Genomic DNA, 24,876 nt, shown 5'->3' with positions numbered 1-24,876 from the left:
TATTAAATAAGTAAATAATATCATTGTCGTTAAGACTTAAAATAATTATGTAAATGATAATTAGTTGTAAATATCCAAGTGGGTGCCTATGTAAACAGTTGAACTTGAGACTGACTGTCATCCGGCCAGTCCAGAGAACAGACACAGCCAAGGAATGATGCGCACACTCGATGACAACCGGGTGAAGTTGCACCTAATGTTGATCTAGTATAATTCAATTCACTGTGCTTTGTAACAGATACACTTCTTGCACTCACGTAAAATAATGTTTTCCGCAGTTTGGTGCCTGCAGTCTTTTGTTGCTTCTGTGTAGGCCATCATTCTTAATGGTTATCATTTTTGCATCTTTTTGACTGAAAATTAGTATAAGACCCAGTCTTATTTTTATTTTATTTTATTTTATTTTATTTTTGGCAGAACCAGGGATTGAACTCAGGCCCTTGCGCTTGCCAGGCAAGTGCTTATTTTACTGAGCCATCTACCCGGCCCCAAGACCCAGTCTTATTTTTAGAGAAATTCACTATATCCAGGAAAGCTGCAGTTTAAGAAGGAAGGATGTCGAAAGACATTTTCAGACAAACATAAAACAAAGGAGTTGATCACACTAGACTTGCCTTATAAGGTATGACAGAGAGAGTCCTTCAAATCGAAATGAAATAATACTAAGTAATAATCTGAAAGCCCATAGAAGAATAGAACTCACTGGTAAGAAATCATTGTACAGTCAGATTGCGAACACTGTCATACTCTAGCAGGGCGTATACATCGCTTTTGACTCTTGCATAAAAGTTGAGCCCAACATACTAAAAATAGCTACATGATACAACACGAAAAGATGTAAAGTGCAACATCAATATTATAAAACATGAGGGAAATAAAATGTAGAATTTTGGTAAGCCACTGAAGGTATGTAAGCCTCATATTGGCCCCAAAGGAAAGCTTTAGTAGACACTAGATACCCATAAGAAGCAAAAGGAGTTCAAGTATAACACTATACATACAAAAAAATCAAACCATAAATAAAAATAGAAAGCAAGCAACAAAGGAACTACAAGCTAGTCAGAGAACAATTAACAAAATAAAAAGTGAGTAATTATCTATTAATAATTATTTTAAATATAAATGGATTACATTCTTCAATCAAAACACAGTGTTATGGTTTGTGTCTAGTTGTCTCCCCAAAGCCTCACGTAGTGATGGGTTGGTGGGCTTCTAGACTTTGTGATTAATTCATGATCCAGTGTTGGGATTATGGGGGTGAGAGCTGCTGGGGCTATGGGGGTGAGCGCTACCCTGGCCCTAGGCTGGATAGAATGAGTTCAGTATAGGGAAGGGCGGGAGGCTGGCCCTTCTGCCACCTCAGCCACTGCTCTTCCCTTTTGCTCTTGCTGTTTTGCTGCTTTCCACCACCATGAAAGGCTGCCCTCTGCCATGTGCCACCCTGCCTTCGAGCCAGCCAAGTATGGACTGAAACCTCCATAGATTGGGAGCTAATTTAACCTTTCCTTCCTTAATTTTGGGTGTCAAAGTGTTTTTGTCCCAGTAATGACAGAAAAATAACTGAGATAGACAGCATAGCTGAATTGATTAGAAAATAAGATCCATCAATACGCTGCCTGTAAGAGACTCATTTTAGTCGTAAGATCACATAAAGGCTGAAACGGAAAGGACGGTAAAAGATATTGTGCACAAATGTTAATTTAAAAGAAAGCATGGATGGTTATACCTGTATCAGACAAAGTAGGCTTTTAGTAAATATATATCATGGGAGACAAATAAGATCGGTATCTAATGACAAAGAGGATATAATAATTATAAATATACACCAACAATTAAATATATCATATAAATAATTAAATGTACCATCACAATTAAATACACTATATAAAGCAAATACTAGCAGAACAGCAAGAAATAAAGACAATTATATAGCAATAGTAAGAAACTCTAATGCCCCACTTTCAACAATTGGATAGGATACTTACAAATAATTTTTTGTTTTGTTCTGTATTTTAGGGAAGGGTCTATAGGGTGTTCAAGGTCTCAGACTCCTAGTGAACCGCCTGTTTACAGCCTCCCAAGAGCTGGGATTACAGGTGAATGCCACCACACGCCATCTCAATTGCCGCCCTGGGGGCAGGGCCAGCACAGCAGGCTTGGGGATCAAACCCCCGGAACCTGTGCCTGCTTGCAGGTGCTTTAATCCACTGAGCTAGTTGGCCAGCCCTTTTAGAAAAAAAAATTAATAGAGAAATAATAGACTTGAATGGATCTAACTGACATACAGAACATTCCAAGAACTTAAAAATGTGCATTCTTACCAAATGCACACAAAAGATTTTCCAGGATAGATCATGTTTTGGAACATAAAAGAATTTAAGCAATTTAAGGAAATTGAAATAATATCAAGTATCTTCCCAACCACAATAGTGTGAAACTAGAAATCAATAACAGAAAAAAATTAGAAAATTAATGAACTCATGAAAGTTAAACAACATAGTCCTAAACAAACAGGTCAAAGGTGAAATTAGAAGCAGAAATTTAAAAATTATCCTGAGAGCTGAGGATGTAGCTCAGTGGTAGAGTGTGGGCTTAGCGTGTACAGTACTCAGGGTTCAACACACAGCATCCCACCCTGAAAGTACGTAGTAACAAATCAAAATGAAATTAGGATGTACTAAAACTTATGTAGCACAGCAGCTCCTGCTCCTTTTTTTTTTTTTTTTTCATGTATCTAATACAGAGTACACAGGGTCTCACAATTAGATCAGACTTGTAGTAATTCTCCTGTTTTCAGCCTCCCAAGATCTGGGATTACAGGCATGCGCCACCACATCCAGTCTCAATGCTGTGTCAGCGAGCCCTGGGGGCGGGGCTGGCACAGCATGCCCGAGATCAAACCGAACTCACCGTGTAGCTATTTACAGTAACACTGAGAAAGAATACAATACTTAGAATCAGTCTAACCGAGGAAGTGAGAGAACTTTTTTTTTTTTATTTTAACATTTATTGTGTGTGTGTGTGTGTGTGTGTGTGTGTGTGTGTGTGGCCAGCTCAGCCCACCAGGGGGCGCGGCTGGCTGGCATGTGGTGCTGGAGGATTGAACCGCGGTCCCTGTGCTTTGCCAAGCTTGTTCCAAGTAGGTGCTTTAGACCACTGAGCCATCTCTCCAGCCCCGAAGTGAGAGAACTTTACCTTGAAAACTATACATTTTTATATGGTTTTAATTAAAGAAATGTAAGAGCATACAAATGAATCAAAAGCTATTCTGTGTTCATAAACTGGAAGAATTAATATTGTTAATATTTCCATGCTGTCCAAAGTAAAGTAAAGACTCAGTGCATTGTTTATCAAAATTCCAATGATATTTTTCACAGAAAATTCTTGTGGGGGCCTCAATAATGTTGGACAAAAAATTGAACATTAACATTTGGTTGCAGTAAACCTTAATAGCTTTTTTCTTGACCTTTTTACTTTTATTATTTTAAAGAGAGTATAATAATAACTGATAAGACATTAGAACTGATACACATTTAGCAGAGCAAGATGAGAGGTGTGCAAGTGTGGTTTTTGTATTGCACATTGCTGTCATCAGTGTAGCTGCTTAGATTGAAGATATTAGCATATATAGTTAGTCAAAGTGATAATTTTAAACATTAACTGCTATTTTCAAAAGAACTGATGGAAATTAGTAATACAGTCATCTCAGCTATCCTGTATATATACTTACATGATTTTTGCCAAGAAGAGCAAAGTTGACAATATCACACATGCTGACTTCAAACTATATTACAAAACTATAGGAACTGAAATAGTATGGTATCGGCATAAAATCTTACCTATAACCTGATGACACAAAATAGATTTTAGAAATAAACCCACTTGTGTATGGCCAACTAATCTTTTATACACAATGGGAAGAATTATCTTCAATAAATTGTATTGGACCAACAGAATATCGATAGACAAAGAATGAAACTAGACCCATAGATGACACAGAACAAGTTAACTTGAAGTAGACTAAAAGTTAATGGAAGACCTGAAAGCTTGAAGCTACTAGAAGAAAACAGGAATTTTTTTTTTTTTTTTTTTTTTTTGTGGGCTCAGGATGCCTTCAGGGCAGATCTGCTTTGGCTTGAGGATCTGGGGATCGAACCACAGCATCCTGAGCCCAACTGCTTTGTTTAAGCAGGCACTTAAACAACTGAGCTAAGGGGCAGGCTCCCTAGAAGAAAACATAGAGAAACATTTCCTTGGAGTTAGTCTTGGTGATGGTTTTTTTGGATATGAGACTAAAACCAAAAATAAACAAATGAGTCTACCTCCAACCAAAAAAAAAAAAAAAAAAAAAAAAAAAAAAAGTTTCTACTTGACAACCACAGAATGGAATAAAATGTTTGCAGTCTGCCTGTCTTTTATAAGAGGCATTAGGACAGATGAGACATGAGAAACTTGTACAAGTCTAGCAAGCCAAACCAAACAAAAATAACTAATATTTTAAATGGGCAAAGAACTGAATAGTCATTTTTCTGAAAAAACATATGCACGACCAATAGGCATATTACAAGGTACTCATCATCTCTGAGTATTTTACCACTAATCATTGTGAAATAAACATCTAAAGTGCAACGAGATATTGTTTCTTGCCTATTATTGTGTCCATGATAAAAAAGGACAAAAAATAGTGTTGGTAAAGTATGGAAAAAAGGAACTCTTGGATACTACTGTGAAAATGTACACTGCGATCGTCATGATCAAAAAGTGTAAAAAGGTTCCTAAAAAAAAATTGCAAAGAGGTAGCTCAGTGGTCTAAGCACCTGCCTGGCAAGCTGAAGGACCCAGGTTCAATCCCTGGTACCACATGCCCTGCCAGCCACCAATACTGGCTGTGGCGGCACACACCTGTAATCCCAGCACTGGGGAGGCTGAGACAGGAGGATCACTATGGGTCTGACCTGCATAATGAGACCCTGTGCCAAATAAATAGAAGATTAAAAAAAAATTTTAATTGCAAATAAAATTACCATATGATCCAGCAACCATGCTTCTGTGTCTATATTCAAGGTAATCCAGACTATTAAAGAGAAACATGCACAACCCTGCTCTCCACAGCCTTATGCACAAGAGCCAAAGTATGGAAACAATCTAATGCATCCACAGTTCAACAGATGAAGAAAATGTGGCACATACACCCAGTGGAGTGTTACTTAGCCCCCAAAGAAGGCAGTTTTGTTATTTGTGCAATGTAAATGAACCTGGAGGGCATTACTTCAGGTGAAATACTGTAGGCACAGAAATGCAAACAGTATACAATCTTGCTGTTATAGGGAACCAAAAACATGGAAATCCTAGAAGCAGAGAAGAGAATGGTGGTTGTTAGGGGCCGGGATTAGCATGAATGTGGGAAAATTGTGAAAGGCTACACACTTTCCCTTGTAAGAGGAATAGATCTGGGGCATCTAAGTGCATCATGTACATCATAGTGACTATAGTAATGGTGTTGTATTGTCCACTTGAACTTTGCCAAGAAAGTCGATTATAAATGTTCTCATCACACAAACACACAGTACTGTGAGGTGAAGGGTGTGGTAACTTGATTGTGGTAATCATTTCAAAATACATATCTGTATTAAACAATCATGTACATCTTATATATGTAGGATTTTGATTTGTCAGTTGTATTTGCTTAAAACTGTGGGGGCCAGAAGAAGGCTCACCTCAAATATTGAAAAAAGTACAGTAAGCATGATAGTGCACATCTGTAATCTCTGCACTTGGGGAGCTGAGACAGGAGAATCATGTTTGAGGGGCTGGTGAGATGGCTCAGTGGTCTAAAGCACCTACTTAGAACAAGCTTAGCAAAGCACAGGGACCGCGGTTCAATCTCCGAGCACCACATGCCAGCCAGCCCCGCTCCCTGGTGGGCTGAGCTGGCCACACACACACACACACACACACACACACACACACACACACACAAATAAATAAAATAAAATAAAGAATCATGTTTGAGGCCAGGCTGGGCTACGTAGCAAGACATTTAGGCATTTGTAGCGGAAATCTTAAACTATATATAACCAACTACCTAGCCAACTGTAATCCAATAATTCTCCTCCTAGGAGTTTATGCTAAAGAAACAAGAGGATGCATTTCTGAGGTTGTTAGCTATAATGTTGACTAAAGTTAATGTAATGATGGTGGAAAATCACTAGAGAACATGAATGTCCAGCAATAGGAAACAGAGAATTATGGTTCAGCATTAGCAATAATATTATGCAATTCCAACAGTCTTGTCATAGAATGTTTATTTATATAAGAAATATTCATAAACCAGTGAGTGGGACGTACTTTCTAAAATAACATGGATGCCATAAAACTATTGTAGATGTGTATGTGTGCATACATACAAAGGAGATACTAACAAGATATAAATGGTAGTGATCCCTAGGCTAGGCTTGATAGAGATTCTTTTATTTTGTGGAACCAGGGATTGAACTCAGGCCCTTGTGCTTGCCAGGCAAGTGCTTATTCTACTGAGTTATCTCCCCAGCCTTGATATAGATTCTTATGCTTTTTCTTTGTGATTTTCTGTTTTCCATTTTTTTTTCACAGTAATCCAACATTACTCTGGGAAAACTTTTTTTTTTTTTTTTGGCAGAACTGGGGATTGAACTCAGGCCCTTGCACTTGCCAGGGAAGCGCTTATTCCACTGAGCCATCTCCCCATCTTCTTCCCTCCCTCCCTCCGTCCCTCCCTCCCTCCTTCTTTCCCTCCTTCCTTCCTTCCTTCCTTCCCTATGTTTTCTCTATGCCAGGGTTCATACTCAGTACCCCTTACATGCTTGGAAAGTTACAAAAGAGCTCTACCCCTCAACTTTCTTCTCAGAATCTGGAAACAAACAGAAAGCAAATGCTTTAGGGTTGACCTCTCCCTTAAATGACTGGCATATGGGCATCTCTCAAGCTATGAAAAAGCTGTTGAAACAGTGTTCTGGGCCAGTGGCTCTCCCTCTCAGTAGCACTCTCACGGTAAGATCCAGTCAGTCCCCAAGTGAGCACGTGCCAGAAATTATACATAACTTGCCTTTCTTCATTAATTGAGCAAACATGCTTGTCAGAACTCAATATGCGGCTCAGAGGCTGCCCCACAATCATAGAGCCGCTTCGGCTGCGGAGCCTAGGTGCGCAGGGCCAGGAGAGCTTGGAATTTCCATACACACTGAACACTTCTTTTGCAGTTTGACACCTTTTGGAAATGGTAGTGAAAGCCACCATCGTGCACTTACGTTTTATGATTGTGTAGAAAACGTGAGACCAGCAGGATATTCTGCATACACTAAATGTAAATCCTATACTTTTTTGCCTCAGAAAATTAGCATTTACCTTCTGACAGATGTTTTTTAAACTTAGTGGAGGGCTGAGCATTTGTCTAGCATATGTGAGGTCCTGGGTTTGATGCTTTGCACCATAGGGGGAGGGGCAAGGTAAAAGTCAAGCATTTCATTAATCTAGAAATCTGTCTGTTGGAAAATAGTAACCTAGAAATATGTGAAAATGCAGCCAGATTTATATTTGCTTCAAAGTTTTAGACTTAATCTACACTTTGAACATAGAAGATTTTGAACCAACAAATTTCTTCCTGCTTTCCCAAGTGCTAAGATCTTGGCAGCTTTGAATATCACGATCTTTCTCATACCAGCCTTACTCTCCCCTAATACTTGAAACTATTACCTCTCAAGTTATTAAAATAAGCTAGGAAAGCATGGCATTTTGGGCTTGGGGTGTGAATTTTCTGGGAAGTCAGCTTCCTGAGCTCTTGCCAAAGTATAATAGTCAACCCAGCCACCTAAGATGATTTACTTCCTAAGAACCATGTTGCCATCCAACTTCGCATGCACCAAGCCCCCAACTTCCCCAGGGACTCCAAAGTAATACTAATATTGAAAAAGAAATAATAGTTTTTCTAAACAAGGAAAGAATGTAGACATTGGAGGAAGCTATGTTTTCTCTTCTTGATATGCTACATTAACCAGTTGTGACTTCGCCTAACAGCAAAATTGCTTAACCCCGGGGAGAAGACTGTCGGTAAGGAGCCCCGTGATCCTAGCAGTGTCCTGCCAGGAGCCGGAGGCTTCATCATTCCTTTGCTCCTTTGAAAATCCTTTTCAAAGATGATTTAATTCCATTTTACCTGCTGGTTTTGCACATTTTAAAATTATCTTCCCAATCATCCTCTTTTACTTTCTCTTATTTTAAACCCTGATTTGCTCAGTTGCAAAATGGAGAAGATAAATCTCACCTTACTCTACTGTTACTAAGATGAAATTTGGCTTTTGTTAATCTCCCCCTTTTTGACCCCTGAACTGCCTTTTTCTCCCCACTCTCGTTCTCCACCCAATCTCATAGGCTTTTCCCTTTGCTGAAATCTTCTTCCTGTCTTCCTTGTTTGACTGATTCCCACTCAGACTAGAAGCCATCTCCTCCAGAAAAGCCTGTCTAACCACCGACTGCCATCACTACCATTAGACTGGACTGGAAGTGATTCCAAGGTATCTGAACTTATCCTACCATAGTGTGTGCTGAGAGTGTGTTCGTCTGTTATATCTCCTAGTCTGATGGTAAGGCCTTAAATCTTATCCATGGTTGTCACCCTAGTATCTATGGTTCCAGGAGCATACATGTTCAGTGAATATTTTTTAAAGAAATAAATAGCACATGCAAAACTCCTAAATGATGATTAATATTTGTTCATTAAGTTAATAATATATGCGGAGCTCCTAGAAGAGTGCTGCAACCGAGGAACTTAGCATTGGGGGCCGCGGTTCTGAGACAGTGGACCTCTGAGGTAGTAAACTATTGACCAAAAGACTTAAATGTCAGCATATATTCCTGTATAGTCACCCTGGAACCTGAACTCAAAGAGAAAGAGTGTAGCATATCTGACCATTGCTTCAAGATTTCTATTTTAAGTATAGGGTATATGGAAGTTAGAGTTCTTTTTTGATTTCTAATGGGGAAAGTAAACTCTCATGTAAAGATACAGAGGTGCCTGCAGTGTAAGAGAGCTGTGCGCCTGCAGTGTGTTGCCATGGATGTCATTTACATGATCCTCATTTGCATTTATCACCTGTGATCCTCAAGGTAGTTCTGGGAAGTCCATATGTTATCCTTAATTAACAATGAAAAGCTCCAGCTTGAAGAAACAGGCTAGCATAGGATTATTCATGATAGTATGGTTGGTGTCTCGGTGTCCCCCCAAAGCCTCAAGCAGTCACTGGGGTGGCTTCTAGAGTTCCGACTAATTCATGATCCAGTGCTGGGATTATGGGTGTGAGTGCTACACCTGCCCTGGGTAATCTGCATATGATGTAAGAAGGAGAGAGAGGCTTGTTAGCTGCCACTGCTCCTCCCTTTACTCTTTTCTGTCTTCCACCTCCATGAACTGCTGCCCTCCGCCTTGGAGCCATCTGAGTTTGGACTGAAGCCTTCACAAACTTTGAGCTGAATAAACCTTTCCTTCTCTAATTTGGGGCATTGGGTATTTTGTCCCAGCAATGAGGAAAAAATAACAAAGACACATGATGAATCTGGAAAGGGACATTAAATCAGACATGTCTGATAATAAATTTCACCTCTTTTGTAGCTGAAGAGAAGCCGCAGTATCTGTACCCCACCCTTTCCCCATTCCTCTCAGGGAATTCTCTGTACATTGTTAATATTGTTTGGCTTTTGGATGACCAATGACCTGTAAGAATCTGAAAGATGACATGATTTGTTCAGGGTTGACCAATGCTTATCCTTTCAGTTACCCTGAGCCAAAGGCTTTACTGCCACTTACCTCAGAGAAAACAAAAAGTCTTGTTCTTACCTTTCTTAGTAATTGAGTATTCATAGAAATACCCCTGAAAGTCTGAGAATAATTTTTGTAGGCATGCTGACTCTGGGCGGTGCCTTCCACAGTAGATGTACAGAACTGTCAGGGCCCATGTAATGTCATGTAAACATCACCTAACCACAATTAACTTTTTTAAAAAATGTATTTCTACCACAGGGTCTACAGAATCTATAGGGTCTCACGACGTAGATCAGACTCGTAGTGATTCTCCTGTTTTCAACCCCCCAAGCGCTGGGATTATAGGTGCATACCATCACACTCAGTCTCAGTCATCTCAGTGCACCCCGGGGGCAGGACCCCCGCTGCATGACAGGGATCGAACCCCGCCTGCTGTGCTCTGCCTAAGCAGGTGCTTTAGTTCGCTGAGCTATCTGGATGACCCTACAATTAACTATTTTAATTAACTCTCTCCTCTCCTAGGGAGGTAATACATCCTCTTTCAACTCTCATCTTTATCGGCTTACAGGTAGACAAATATCAATTATTTTCTGACAACTGTGCAGCTTTCTTCTATCCCCAATTATATCTCACTCTTCCTATATCCTGCCCTGCCTCCACAAATATCTTCTTGAGATTCCTAGCACTAACTCTTAACTCCAACTCTAAAAGACCTCCAACAGAGTTATTTTATCTATCACATTCTGTTTAACCTGTTTTCTTAATCTTTCCTTCCTCCTCCTGACTTACACACCTTTTTCACCCAGTCCTCCATCTATCTCTTCCCTTCCCTTCTTCCACATCACAGAATAGCTGCTAGTAACAGTGTAGTATAGACTGGAGAGTTTGTTGTTTTTTGTTTTTTTTTTTGCGGAACCGGGGATTGAACTCAGACCCTTGCGCTTGCCAGGGAAGCGCTTATTCCACTGAGCCATCTCCCCAGCCCCCTTTTTTTGTATTTTAGGGAAGGTCTATAGGGTGTTCAGGGTCTCACTACTAGATTGGACTCATAGTGATCCACCTGTTTACTGCCTCCTAAGAACTGGGATTACAGGTGCATGCCACCATGCCCAGTCTCAATTGCTGTCTCAGTGTGCCCTGGGGATGGGGCTGGCACAGCAGGCCCTGGAGAGGTATTGATAAAGGATGAAAGTACAAATACAAAGTATAAATGCATAAGCAATGTAGGATCGGATCTATTGATGCTGATATAACCAGTGGTAATTTACTCTTCACAACAGTGATAGGGTTCAAACAATTCAATTAAATAGCTGAAGGAGTGAACATTATTCCTGGAATAACTAAAAAGATCTTCATATCAACTATAATCTCTTCTCACACTCCCTGACTTCAACCCTCAGCATCTGGGACAATGGAAGTAAAGAGTTTACTAAGTTTACTAAGGGAAAAGTTTACTAAGAGATAGCTTCTGCAGGACAGGTGAGTTGCCGCTGAGTCCCTTTTTCAGGAATAAATTACACGGCCAAGTCCCAATGTGGGTACAACATGGGTCAAACTGCCACCAACGTGCAGGATTACAAGAATATCTGCTTAGCTAATACTGACCCAATATGGAAATGAGTTAGTAGCAAGAGTCCATGGAAAGAACAAAGACATTTTGGGGGATCGAATGGGTCCAGACGCTCTGGATGCCCACCTGGACAACTGATGCCCATCTGGACTTACTGGAGTAGGTGGTCCAGTAAGAATATCTCCGGGTTACTGCTTCTGCCTCAGGGATGCACGTAGGTAGGCCTGGTCGTTTTATCTTGAGACCTGACCTTCTTCAAATTCAGCACCAGCCATGATCTTGATGTCATTATTTTCCCTGACTACCTTAAGAGCCCAGTTCTGCACTGATTCTATATTAATATCTATCTAACTTAACTGCCTCTAATACCAGTAGAACACATCAGAATCTATAGGACATGGTAAAAGCAGTCCTGAGAGGGAAGCATACTGCAATCAGTGTTCATATTAGAAAAAACAGTGAGATCAAATAAGTAACCCAGTGGTAAATCTCAAGATGCTTTGAAAAACATTAATCCAGACCCAAACCAAATTTAAGGAGGGAAAGCATAAAGATTGAGCAGAAATTAATGAAACTGACACTAAAAGAACAATATAAAGAATCAATAAATCTAAGAGCTGTTTCTTTAAAACAATAAGTAAAACAGATAAACCCCTAGCCAAACTTACCAAAAGAGAGAAAAGATTCACATTAATGCGATTAGAAATGAAAAAGAAGAAATTAAAATGGATACTGCTGGAATTTAGAACATAGTAAGTATTATGAAAATTAATATTCCAACCATTTGGAAAATCTTGATGAAATGGATAGATTACTAGACTTACATGAATTGCCAAAATTAAACCATGAAAACATAAAAATTCAGAACACTCTAATAGAAAATAATGAACCTAAAGCAGTAATGAAATATCTGCCAACTAAGAGAACTCCCCGATGGATTCATTGCTGAATTCTACAAGAACTTTCAAGACATTGTAATACCAATGCTCCTCAAACTCTTCAGTGAAGTTGAATAGAAAAAGTGTTTCCAAATTCCTTTCTGGAAGTCATCATCTCTCTGTTCTCAAAACATAAATTCATCTAAAATAGAAAACTACAGGCCAATCATATTAATAAGCATAGAAGCAAAAATTCTCAGTAAGATGCTGGCAAATAGAATGCAATCATTCATCAAAGGGATCAGACATCATGGTCAAGTAGGCTTCAGACTAGGTTACAAGCACAGTTTAACATGCAAAAATCAGTTAATGTAATACACCCCATACATAAGGACAAAAGTCACCACATCCTATTAGTAGTTGTAGAAAAACATCGACAAAGTCCAACAGTCATTCATAATAAAACCCTAAAGAAAATAGGTATACAAGGACCTTAGCTGAGTCTGACAAAAGCCATTTATGACAAACCAATTTACAACCTCATATTAAAGGATGCTTCTTTCCAAAATCAGGTTCATGACAAGGATATCTACTATCATCACTCCTGTTTAACATGGTACTCAGAACATTAGCCAGAGCACTCAGAGCTGCCTATAGGAAAGGAAGAAGTCAAGTGATCATTATTTGCAGATGACATGATCTACGTAGAAGACTAAAAAAATTTTCACTGAAAAAAGGTCCTAGAATTAATAATCAAATTCAGCAATGTAGCAAGATACAAAATCAGTAGTGCTCCTACCTGCCAATAATGAACTCACTAAGGAAGAAATTAGGAAAACAATTCTATTTAAAATAGCATCCAAAAAAAAATTCAAATCATAGGAATTATCCTAACCAAGGAAGTGAAGGACTTCTACAACAAGTATAGTTCTCTATTTAAAAAAAAAAAAAAAGGTTAAAAAAGACATCAGAAAACAGAAAGATGTCTCTGTTCCTGCATGTGGAAAGTCAATCTTGTCAAAATGGCCATACTTAGGCCTGGTCAAATAGCTCAGCTGATTAAAGCACCTCCAAGCAGGTACAGGGACCGGAGGCTTCAATCCTTGGGTCTCCCGTGCTAGCCCCATCCCCAGGGCTTGCCGAGACAGCAATTGAGACTGGGCATAATGGCATGCATGCCTATAATCCCAGCTCTTGGAAGGCTGTAATCGGGTGGATCACTACGAGTCTGATCTAGTAGTGAGACCCTGAATGCCCTGTAGACCCTTCCCTAAAATACAAAAAAATAAAAAAACCGAAGTGGCCATACTTCCAAAACTGATATATAGATTTAGAGTAATCCCATTCAAAGTATCAACAGCATTCCTCACAGAACTGGAAAAAAATCCTAATATTAGTATGAAACCAGAACAGACACAGAATAACGAAAGCAGGCATGTCAACAAGAGCCAAGTGGTGTGCATCACAACACCAACTTGTGAGCAGCTTTGAGAAGGAACACAAATGAAGAGCAAAAGAAGAGACCGATAAATGGAAATAGGGAAACAGATTTTTTTTTTTTTTTTGGTAAATATGAAGTGGAGAAAGACACTGAAGGGGGGATGCAAAAAGATTTACGATGTGTCATGTATTATAGCAGCCACCCACAAGGAACATAATTATTATATATCACAAACATAAACTAAAAATATCAGTATTAGTAAAAATGAAAAAAAAAGAGTCTAGAGATGGAGGGAAGCAGATGAAGGGAAAGGAAGAGGAATCAAGATATATTACAGACAGGTACCCACTCCCTATGATGAATGTAAACATCCTTAACTTTATACACGTATGAAGAAAATGAAAAAATAGTAAAACTTTAGTGAGAAATGTTGAAAATAAATGGCACTGGGCTGGCCAGATAGCTCAGTAGATTAAAGCGTCTGTGTAGGCAGACTCAGGGACTGGGTTTGAGCCCGGATCCCTGGTGTGCTGTGCCAGCCCTGCTCCCAGGCACACTGAGATGGTGATTGAGACTGGGTGTGGTGGTGCACACCTGTAATCCCACTGCTTGGGAGGCTGAAGACAGGAGGATCACTATGAGTCTAATCTGTGTAGTGAGATCCTATAAACCCTGTACTAAATACACAAAAAAGAAAAGAAATGGCACCTATTCTATTAATAATCATGCAAAAATCCTTTGTAGTTGATCTTTAAAGGGAAAAAAATTACAGTGATAAATCTATGGTTGACTTTGGATTTTTCTGCTTTTCAGAATTCCTTTAAATGTGGTACTTTGTTACGGTAAAGCAACAACTAGATAGCAGTCACTCATGGGAAAATCCCAGTACATCTGCACCCCATCCCATTCTTTCCAGAAGCAAGAATAGCATCAAGGGAAACCAAACCTCCAGCTGACTTTGACAAGTTCTGTCCCTCTGGCCTCTTTATTGAGCTGGGTGGAACTAAAGATTGAAGAGTAAAATATTGCTTCTTGAGCCCTTCTTTCCCCTCACCAGAAGCCAATCTATATAGATTTCAAAGCCTATTGGCATTCCTAAAACCCAGTGGCTTCTTTCTAAAGTTTGCACTTAAGCTTGTTGTATGAAGTTCTGACTAGGATTCTAGGTTTCAAAATGTACTGAATCACACTATTTCAGGAGTACTGTATATTTATAAGGGGAAAACATTAGTAACATGAATGATTACAACTACTGCATAGAGTATATGGGCTTTTGTGAGCTAGGTTGGATGTCTAACTTCTATTTATGAAGCTGAGTCTGTGGAAAAACGTCTCCTTAGTTTTGTTTAGGGTATTGCCCCAACAGGCCCTCAGCAGACTGTTGGTGGGGGTGGGGCATCATTGCCCAAGATTTCTCTGTTCAAGCCTTCAGAATGCCTGGCCTGCAGGAGACTCCCAGCAGCAGGAGACTCCCAGCAGCAGCCGCTCAGGGTTGCTTCTCCGAAAGACACAGTAACTGAGGAGTGCCCACTTCTCCCAGGTCTCAGTGGAAATTACCTGCGTAAGCGGTGTTCTCGAGTCCTGGTATTCCATTTCTTACAGCTCCTATCCTGCTTCCAAACACAGCCTTCCCTATGCTCTGGGTCAGAGCAATTTGCAAGTCCATCCCAACATTCCCTCAAGCTGGCAGGAGTAAGCACGTGAGAGGCGGAGGTCCTCTAGGGGAAGCGTCCACAGAGCCAGTCCCAAGAACAACGTGATTACAGCAAGAGCCTGGAAAATGGGCTGGCTTTTGTTAAATTTCTTTGTCTTTATATTAAGGCTATTAGACAGGTGTCCTTTGACCTAAGGCCACTAGAATGACACCATGACTTTCCCACCAGCTCTGGCTCCTTTCTTCTTAACTGCAAAGAACTTATAACCAAGACTTAGCCTCTGAGAAAAGAAGAGATGAAGGGGAGGATAAAAACAGATTCCATAGATGGATGGATAGATAGATAGATAGATAGATAGATAGATAGATAGATAGATAGAAGATAAAATCAAAGAGCAGCTTCTTGGCTGGAGCAATTTCTTGTTTAATTTTATTCTGCCACAGGGCTTTTCATTAGAACTTTAAAACTTCATTTTAAGGTCACTTGTCGGGGTTCCTCTGGAGTCGAAAACTGTCTCCCCCCCATATAGTGCTTGCCATTTATACAGCTTACCTTATTCTATCTTATAGGACTTTATGAAGCTTATGCCAGTCACTTTAAAGAATAATTGTCCCTATTCTCTTGCATTCTGTCCCTAGACTCTTAGACTTTTTGCCAAAGGAAAGGGCCCACGGTTATATACTGGAAAGAAAGAAAGGATGTATTTGTGCACCACAGGCAGGTTCTTTGGCTGCTGGACATGGTGATTTTGAGTTGTATGAGGCACAGGAGGGAAGCTACTGCCACCAGACCTGGTGTAGAGAAGCAGAGGCCAACCCCAAAAGCTGCAATAGGTGTCACAGGGCAATAGTGTCATTGGAGCCAAGGGAAGGAAGAGTTTTGAGAAAGGTCCTCGGAGCACCTGTGTTGAATGTGTTAGAGTCAAGTAAGGTAAGACTAGAGAAGTGAACACTGGATGTGGCAATGGAAGTGGAGTGATTAGGGACACTGATGGCACAATATCTTAGTCTACTGGGGACAAAATCCAAAATGCAAGGAGTTAGTTGAGATGAGATAATAACAGAATAAGTAGCTCTAAGCAGTGTCTGCTAAATGCTTTTCATGTCTTACTTTACACAATTCTCACAACAATCTTATGATATGGATTCTCACATTGCTACCATTTTTACAAATAGAGCCCAGACCCAGAGTAGATAAATCGCTTACCCAAAGTCCCATAGCTAGAAAGAAGCACAGCTTGAATCAAACAGACTCAGGCAGTGGCTCCGCTCTGTGCTCAAGGTTGCCGCAATGACTCCCTGCAATGCTGGGAAACCAATAGGATCAGTCACTGCAGGAAACTCTTGGAACAAGTTTGCTGAGAAGCAACAAAGGGAGGTAGGGTGGGTGGCTGGCATGATTATGAAGCTGAGAGATTGGCTGTTTTTCTTTTTTAAGACAGAAACTACTGACATATGGGTTGCATGCTGCCTGGGACGGTAGAGGTGGAGAAGGGAGACTGACGGTGCCAGCTGGAGTGAGTATTTGTGATCCAGGGGTTGATTTTCATTCAGGGGATACCGGCTGACTTTTGATAGGAATTGGGCAAATCCTCTGGACTCAGAAGAGAGGCAGAGATGAAGGTCACCAAGGAACCCATGGTCAGGTGGGAAATAAGAAGTTGAAGGAGTACCTGGCTGCTGGGTTTTATTTTTCTCTATGAAGGATGAAACAAGATAATTACCAGGGATGGGGAGGGGGGAGGAGTTTATAAGAGTGAAGGGAGAAGAGAGGCGTGAAATGGCCATTCTGGGAGTGGCCAAAGTGAAGAAAACGCAAGAGGAGGGGAGGAAGATAGGCAAAGGCAGTTCAGTATGCCTGAATATTATGGGTGCTCTCAAATCTTTCATGGTTTATATTCCATGAAATTTTTCATTCTAAACCTGCAGAAAAAAGAAAGGGGGAAACTGCTTACTGGTTTGCCCATTATGGCTGTGCTGGGAGTAGTAGGCATACGCCTGGCAGAGATGAAATAGTAAATCTGAAGTATTCCAGGAAGATGGTTAGGGATTCTAGAAGCTGATATGGAGAAATATAACCTGGGTTTCTCACCTGTAGAAATGTCATAGTTTTTCCTGTTTTAATCGAGACCTATCTACTTCTCTTTAAAATATTTCTTATAACTCAGTGGATTAAAGAGCCAGCAAGCAGGCACAGGGGCCGGGGGTTCAATCTCCAGGCCTGCCATACCAGCCCCACCCCTGGGGTGTGCTGAGACAACAATGGAGATGGGCATGGTGGTCAGTACTCCCCACCATGGTCCCCCTTTAAATGAGGGGGAGTACTGACGTTCTGAATTTTTGCCCTCTGAAAGTATATAATTGTTACTCAATTAAGTCATTCCTTGCTGATGGATTTACTTGTAGAGAAGCATCCTGAAATGGCACAGACCAGCAATCTGAGGCTCCTGCATCTGTCAGCTAAGAATTCTTTGGCTCTGGCAGTTTGGTTGCTGAAAATCTAGCATTGAGACCCTGAACACCCTGTAGATCTTTCCCTAAAATATACAAAAAATAAAATAAAATATTTCTTACAGGAAATGAGTGATAAATACTCCCAGGTGAAATTGAGAAGCATCTGAACTCAATCTCTGTACTTTTCCTGGGTTTCCCAGAGGCCCAGAGAGTCTGCTAATGCAGTGTTTCTTGAATTTGAGTGGAATTTCAGCCACTGGATGGCCCGTTCAACCACATGTGGCTGAGTCTAGAGTTTTCAACTGAGCAGGTCTGGAGGGGCTCTGAAGATCTGTACTTCTAGCAGCTCAAGAATGGTACTGATGCCGCTGGACAGAAGGCCACTCTGGCTTGTTTGGGCAGATGAGGGCCTTTGAGGTCACCTAGCTTACTACCTCAGGGGTGTCCCCATATTTCATAGGACAGAGACTAGAAAGAAGTATCTCAGATCCACAGAAGCCTCAAACATGTAGGATATAAAAGTTCCTATTTAGCTTATTATTCCCCTCTGTCCCCCAAAGTCACTTTGTTATATTCTAAAAGTACTGGAGGACATAATCCAGTGGGAGTAGCTAACACAAAGTGCTGTACATGTGCATGGTGCTGTGCTGAGGCTTTCACGTGGATTGATTCAGTCAGTTTGCACAACAACCCCAATGGCTACGTACTGTTATTAATACCCAGTCTGCTGAGGGAGAAGTAGACAGTGTTGGTAAGTAACTTACTGAGGTCACAAAACCAGGAAGGGGCAAGATACAACAAAAAGCCAATTCTAATATCCACATCATTTCTATTTCTTCCTATGTCAACATAATCACAGAGGAAGCTTTAGCCTCTCAGGTTTGAAGAACCTTGATATTTAGGTACCACATGTTCTTCTGGGGTCCACCACAGCTTTTGGCTTGAGGTCATTGAGCAGTGTAAGATTATTTAAAAAGCCCTGTTGTACCCCTCTTTAACTACATCACCACGGGCAAGCTACATGCTTTGGTTTGATTATCTCATTGATAAAATGAGGGGGAGTACTGACGTTCTGAATTTTTGCCCTCTGAAAGTATATAATTGTTACTCAATTAAGTGATTCCTTGCTGAGGGATTTACTTGTAGAAAAGCATCCTGAAATGGCACAGAACAGCAATCTAAGGCTCCTGCATCTGTCAGCTAAGAATTCTTTGGCTGTGGCAGTTTGGTTGCTGAAAAAAGAGTTTTTGCTGGTGACAAGTTATGTTCTGCTTTAAATGGCAAGAAATGGAGCAGAGCTTATTAGAAAGATGCTTAAAAAAAAGTAAAAGTACAGACACTAAGTAGGAACTTCTTGGTTCCTGCCATTGATTGGCTGAGAAAGATGGAACAAATTTGTTAGCCTCTACATTTGCAGCTATGAAATGGAGATAACTAGAAGCACGAGGCAGCTTAGCTAATTTGCTATTATTGAATGTTTGGTCATAGCTACATGGCTCTACTACAGCCTGAAGACTTTTGATGTTGCTGTCTGCAGCACCTCATCAGAAGGTCTAGATGCCCAGTTGTGTACAAAAGAAACTTCTAGGTTCAACTCATTACCGTAGTGCTCTTTACTATAACCCTTTAGTGGTCTATGCTGGCAGAGGAAGACATTTAATGAAGAGTCTCAACCATGCCATCCTCAGGCCTGGAGCATGTTTAAGTCTGAAACTCATAGAAAAAGTGGTGGAATGGACTTAATTTTTTTCAAAATACAAGTCTGGAGAACCCTGTGAACACCCTCCTGAGCTCAACATGTTAGAGTTAACTGTCTTTAAGAGACCCCAGCAATTAATCTGCTATTAATCTGACCTCACTACAACATTCAGTCAGCAACAGAAGAGCCAGTGGGGTCCTGGAACTGAAGTTAAATTTTTGTGAAGAGCCCACCCTGGAGCAGTCATCGTAGAAGAACTTGAAAATAATGACAAGAGCAAGAGCTAACGTTGCAGAGCTTTTCAGGATGGGCAGGTTCATGATTACCACCTGCCATGCATAAAACCTAGTGGCTAGGTACTATTATCAGCTACATTGTTTTTAGTGATATTAGTAGTTTATTCCTTTCCCCCCCATAATTTTATTGAGAGACAAATAGCAATGAGACAGTTTCAAACCAAATTGGTAGGACAGATTCAATAATTAACACATTGTATACTGTCTTCCTAGTGGTTATTTGCTGTACAAGATGCAGACATGATATCCTATTTACAAACACTATTACAACAAATCCCTCTATTCATTAAGAAAATGTAACTATATATCTATCCTATTCACTTTGAATACACAGATACAAAATGGACATTCATTTATATATCCCCCTTTTTGTTTAGTTCTGTCATTTGAATATTATAGGTGTGTAAACTCAGCAAAATATTCTAAAAGAGTCCAGTAATCCATAATAGTATTGGGTCTTCTGCTTGACTGGTGATGTCAGAAATTATTGACCTGAGTCCCCTACAGCTCAACATAACACCATAGCTTTACTTCTTATACTTTGTTTTTATACTTTTCTAGTGGATGTTTAACACCAAGATAAAGCAAGACCTATGCAGCAAGAGTTGTAGCTTTTGGATCTGATAAGGTCAGGCAAATCCCCTCAGGGTTTATCCTGAGACCCTGTACCTCAGATTGTAGAACCTTTGTCAGTGTCAGCCATGTGGATGAGTCACTATCAGCTACATTTTATAGATAAGGAAAGTGCAGCTCATAAAGCATTCATGATGACACAAGGCTCTGAGCCCAGATGGTCAAATCCCAGAGTGCAGATGCGCAGCAGCAGCAGCAGCACTCCCTTTGTTTCTGACAGCAATGAGGAGGACCACATCCAGAACCTCAGGGCCTAACCCTAGGGCGAGAGACAGGTGGGCACCACTCGTAGACATCCATAAAGGAATCTGATTGTGAGCATACAAGAGGCAATGAATGGCACATAGAAGACTTCAAGGAGGAAGTGCCACTTGCACTTAGTGTTGCAACAGACAAAGAGGAGGAAGGGTTTCAGACTCAGAAGATAATATACTCCAGGGGGGAAGAAACAAAGAGGCCACTAAGTTAATTATTCCACTAAATGTACAATTGATTCCATTTTCTGAATTCCAGTCATGTTCATTAGATGAGCTCTAAATGCCCCAAAGTCTCAGATTCTATAGGCCCAGAGAGACTGCAGGTTAGACCCAACTTTTATCTAAATAAGCTTGAAGTGTCAGTATGACCTGTGCCCAGCTCTCTCCAGGCCAGGCCCTGAGAAGCTTTCCTTACCATCAGAGTCTGGGATGTTGGAGCCAGGCACAAGCTTGGAAACTTGGGGGAAGTGGGAGTCAAAGACTGCAGAGGAAGACCCCCAAGACATCTTCATTCAAGTCTTCCTTTTTTCCAGTATGTCCACCCTTGGGTAGGAAGATGCTTGCTTTGTTCTCTTGACATGTGTTCCCCAATTCCATTGTCATTGGTGATTTTAGATGACATCTAACAATTTGCCAGCTCTCCTCTTTCCTCACTCTCTACTCACTCTGCCCAATCCAGAAACGTAGAAGTAGCCCAGGCTTCACCTACCCTTTACCTCTTCTGCTCCAATTCTGTACCAACCTCCAATTTCAAATTCTGAGTATTTCTTGAACCTTTTTTCCTTGTCTGGATCTCTGCTTCTGGTCCTTACCATTCCTGCACCTCTGGCTGAAGCCATCTGTAGCTGTTCTCCTTGCCTGGCCTTCTGCTTACCCAAGACCAAGTCCACCAAGATTCCCTTGCTTAAGCGCTCTCGAGGGCTCCTCCTCACCACCAACAGATAAGGCCCTGCACTATCTGGTGTGATCCAGCCTCATCTCTCAGGACTTTCTATCTCAGCTTCATGTGCTGATATCATAAAATAGCTCGCAGCTTCTCAGCATATTATGCTAGCTCATGTGTTTTATTCCATTCAGCTCCCTCTGCTTAGATACAGATCCCTTCTCACTTGTCTTCACTTGGGCAATACTAAATCATCTTTCCAGACAATCCGGCCATCCTCAGGCTCAGGAAGATTCCTTAAACTTGGAGTAGGAAAGTATTCCTATTGTATCTTGTGCCTATTATCTCTCTTTTTAATTTTAAAGATAATAAAGAAATTATAAAAATGATACACAATTTCAAAACAAGATGACCGGAAATACAACGTAGCTTAGATAATTGCACTACTAATTTCTATGAGTTCATTGAAAGGAACAGTTATTGTTTATGGTGTTTGATCAATCTTACGTGGCTGTATCTGGTAATCTGAACAACTACTTTCAAGATAAAAATAGGCAATATAATAGTATGGTACTTTTGAATGTATAGTGGAAATATTTATTTGGGAATCTGCTGCCCCCATTAGGCCATCATATCATTTTAGGGATATTCGCATCAGCACCTACTGCAATATCCAACACAAAATGATATTAGTTTATATTGTTGGTTGGAATTTAGCCCCCTTAGAGCAGGGAGTGTAACTGTTCTATCATTGGACTCCAAGCAACATGCAACAAATGTTCCTTGAAAGGAAGCTGCTGCTACTGATAGCCATGATGGAAAGAAAGGTGGAGAGTCCTTGATTACACAGATTCTAAATCTGTGCCAAGGAGGAGGGTTTGCATGGTAAACATTGCCTGTCTTGAGCAGCATTCTGGAATATGTGAAGGTATTAAGTTCCCTGGTAATTATTAAAAGAATAATGCACTGGCTTTGCAACAGGTGGCAGACTCTTACACTATGACCATCACTGTCGCTTTGAGCGTTCCCCAAAGAGGTACTGTTATGAATGAACAAAATTATGGTAAAGGGAGAAAGTTTGCTAAGGCCAAGAAGGAATACTAAATTCCCCCAAGTGGGCTCCGTCGGAGTCCCTAAGACAAGCAGGACAACACTGCTTACCATTGGAGTTGACCCTGTCTCCTCTTCCTGGTGACTTCTTTGCACAAAGGCTCTGCCATCCTTGTAGCCTGTTCCTGGTTTGGCGACTAGAACATGAATAGCTAACCAGGCGACAGGGGCCAACAAGAGGATCCTCTGTTGACTCCAGCGGGTCTCAGAAGGGTGGGGGATTCACATTTTGAACACCCACCTCTTGCTAATCCTCCAGCAAAACCAGTCAGGCTGGTTGTAATGTATTATTAGAAAGCCCACATGCCTGTTCTTGGAACAACAGTCTGTTGTGCTTTTCCCATCAGGGCACCAAGCTGAAATATGGGGGAAGGGGAGCTGGGGCAGTGGGAGCAGAGGCAAGGATGGCACAGGGCAGAGCACTTGGGCCCCTAGTGTCAAGCAAACTGGGCTTGAAGGCCCTTACAAGTGGGCTGAGGCCTTGAAAAATGACATATTTACTCTAAGGTGACAAGGAACCTTCACAAGGGTTTGGGGGTGAGATTTAAAGGACATACTATTATAAAGCAACCGGTACAAGCTTGCAAAACGTTAACACTTTAGATTCAAGTGCATCTTAGGGGGATTCTTTTAGCGTAAAGACTCTGTATGAGAGCCCACCACTGCCTGCTGCCCGTCCAAGGAGCTGATGGAGCACAGCGACCTTGCTAGGCACAGGGAGAGGAGGGCCAGTGTGGCCCTGGCAGCCCTGCAAATCCCACCAAGACCTGGTGGTTTCAGCCTAGCACGAGTGAAGAAGCTGACGTTGTGTTTTAAGGCAAAGAATTTGCCATCATTTTATCAATCTCTTCATGAACTTTTCACTGTTAATCTGGATTCCTGTCCTTTTTTTCCCCTTCTTGTTTTGTTTTTTTCTTCCCATTGGAATACACACTAGGAATTGTTCCAAAGATTCGTCTTCAGACAATACTTAGAACCAGTAACTATGTCTCCTCACACTGTAATGAGTTGTGCCTGACATTTAATCAACAGCTATTTTAGGAAAAACCCTTTATCTTCCATCTCTTTCTTTCCAGAAAGGTAAATGATATCTTGAGGGGGGAAAGGCAACTAGAGTATAACTGAGAGGAGCAAAAGGGAGGGGAGGGACTTGCTGCTTTTATTTCTGGGAAGGTAAAGCAGCAGCAACAACTACAACTGCAAGGATCTCTATCCAAAGAACCCTCACAAAGAAATTGCACCCACAGAGGAGAGCCAAGCACCGACCTCCTCCTTCATTCTGAGAGCTCATAGAGACGCTGCCGCACCCCACCAGCCTCCCTTCACTCACTCCCTTTCTTCCCTGGGCCACCCAACTCAGTGGCCCTAAAGTGCTCAGAGTTACATTTAGGTGAAGCTCCTGGCCTGGTACACTCTGTGCTGTCCTCAGTCCAGTGCTGCCCCAGCAGGTGCCAGCCTTCCGTGGCAGGCCACCACCCAAGACCTCCCTCGCTGTGCCTGGCTGCCTCATGGCTGGGTGTGATGTTGAGGTCAGCTAGGCTGTTGTCTGCTGAGGCTCTCGCTGGCCTAATGCTGGCTCATGAGGGAACAAGCAGGGCACACGCAGCAGCCCAGCAGTTCTCCAGGCTCATAAAAGCCTTCACCCCTATTAACCTTAAGGCTCTAGAGAGGGGTACTGTACCTCCAGAAGATGATCTGCCCCAGGGAAGCCATGGTGAGGGGCAAGGGTTCCTTCCCACAGCAGGAGCCAGGACCTGGGCTGAGCGGAGCTGCAGCTGTCCTCCTCAGTGCCGGGCTTTTGAGTGCTGTGATTCACAGTGAGCTCCAGTGTGCTCACCTTAAATAGCGCAGGCTGGGAAGGCTGGCTCAGGTATGAGGAAACAGACCTGTGGTGCGGAATGGCCTGTGGCTGCCTGCCTCCAGTCAGCCGGGAAGCCAAGGGCCTGAGCTGCCTTCCTAAGCCCTGAGCTGGTGAGAGAGTGAAAAGGAGAAGCTTCCCAGGCCCTGGCTTTAGGGCTCACATTCAGCACAGGTCTTTTCCTTCTAACTGTGAAAGGGAGCTGTGGAGAAGATTTACTCTCAAAACAAATAAGAACAGGAACAGACCACTGCTGGCAAGTCTGTTTCCCTTCTGGCAGAGGCTGAGTCACCCCTGTGGGGTCTCTCTTGAGGTGACTCATGCTGAAAGACCTCAGAAAGGCAGAGGGA

General features: G+C 41.5%; 1 protein-coding gene across 5 annotated transcripts in view; it reads right to left on the bottom strand.

Annotated features, from left to right (window-relative positions):
• Positions 1-24,481, bottom strand: part of Vtcn1 (V-set domain containing T cell activation inhibitor 1) — a 72,386-nt gene extending 47,905 nt beyond the window's left edge. For all 5 annotated transcript variants that reach the window (XM_023701781.1, XM_023701777.1, XM_023701779.1 and 2 more), the window contains exon 1: positions 24,350-24,481. In XM_023701781.1, the coding sequence (XP_023557549.1) occupies positions 24,350-24,381 (32 nt within the window). In that variant the 5' untranslated portion in view covers positions 24,382-24,481. The remainder of the gene's footprint in view (positions 1-24,349) is intronic.
• Between the last annotated feature and the right edge of the window lie 395 nt (positions 24,482-24,876).

Source organism: Octodon degus, unplaced genomic scaffold (genome assembly GCF_000260255.1).
Source record: "Octodon degus isolate 3935 unplaced genomic scaffold, OctDeg1.0 scaffold00140, whole genome shotgun sequence".
NCBI lineage: Eukaryota > Metazoa > Chordata > Mammalia > Rodentia > Octodontidae > Octodon > Octodon degus.
Note: the sequence above shows the minus strand (reverse complement) of the source record. Positions and strands in the feature narration are given on the sequence as shown.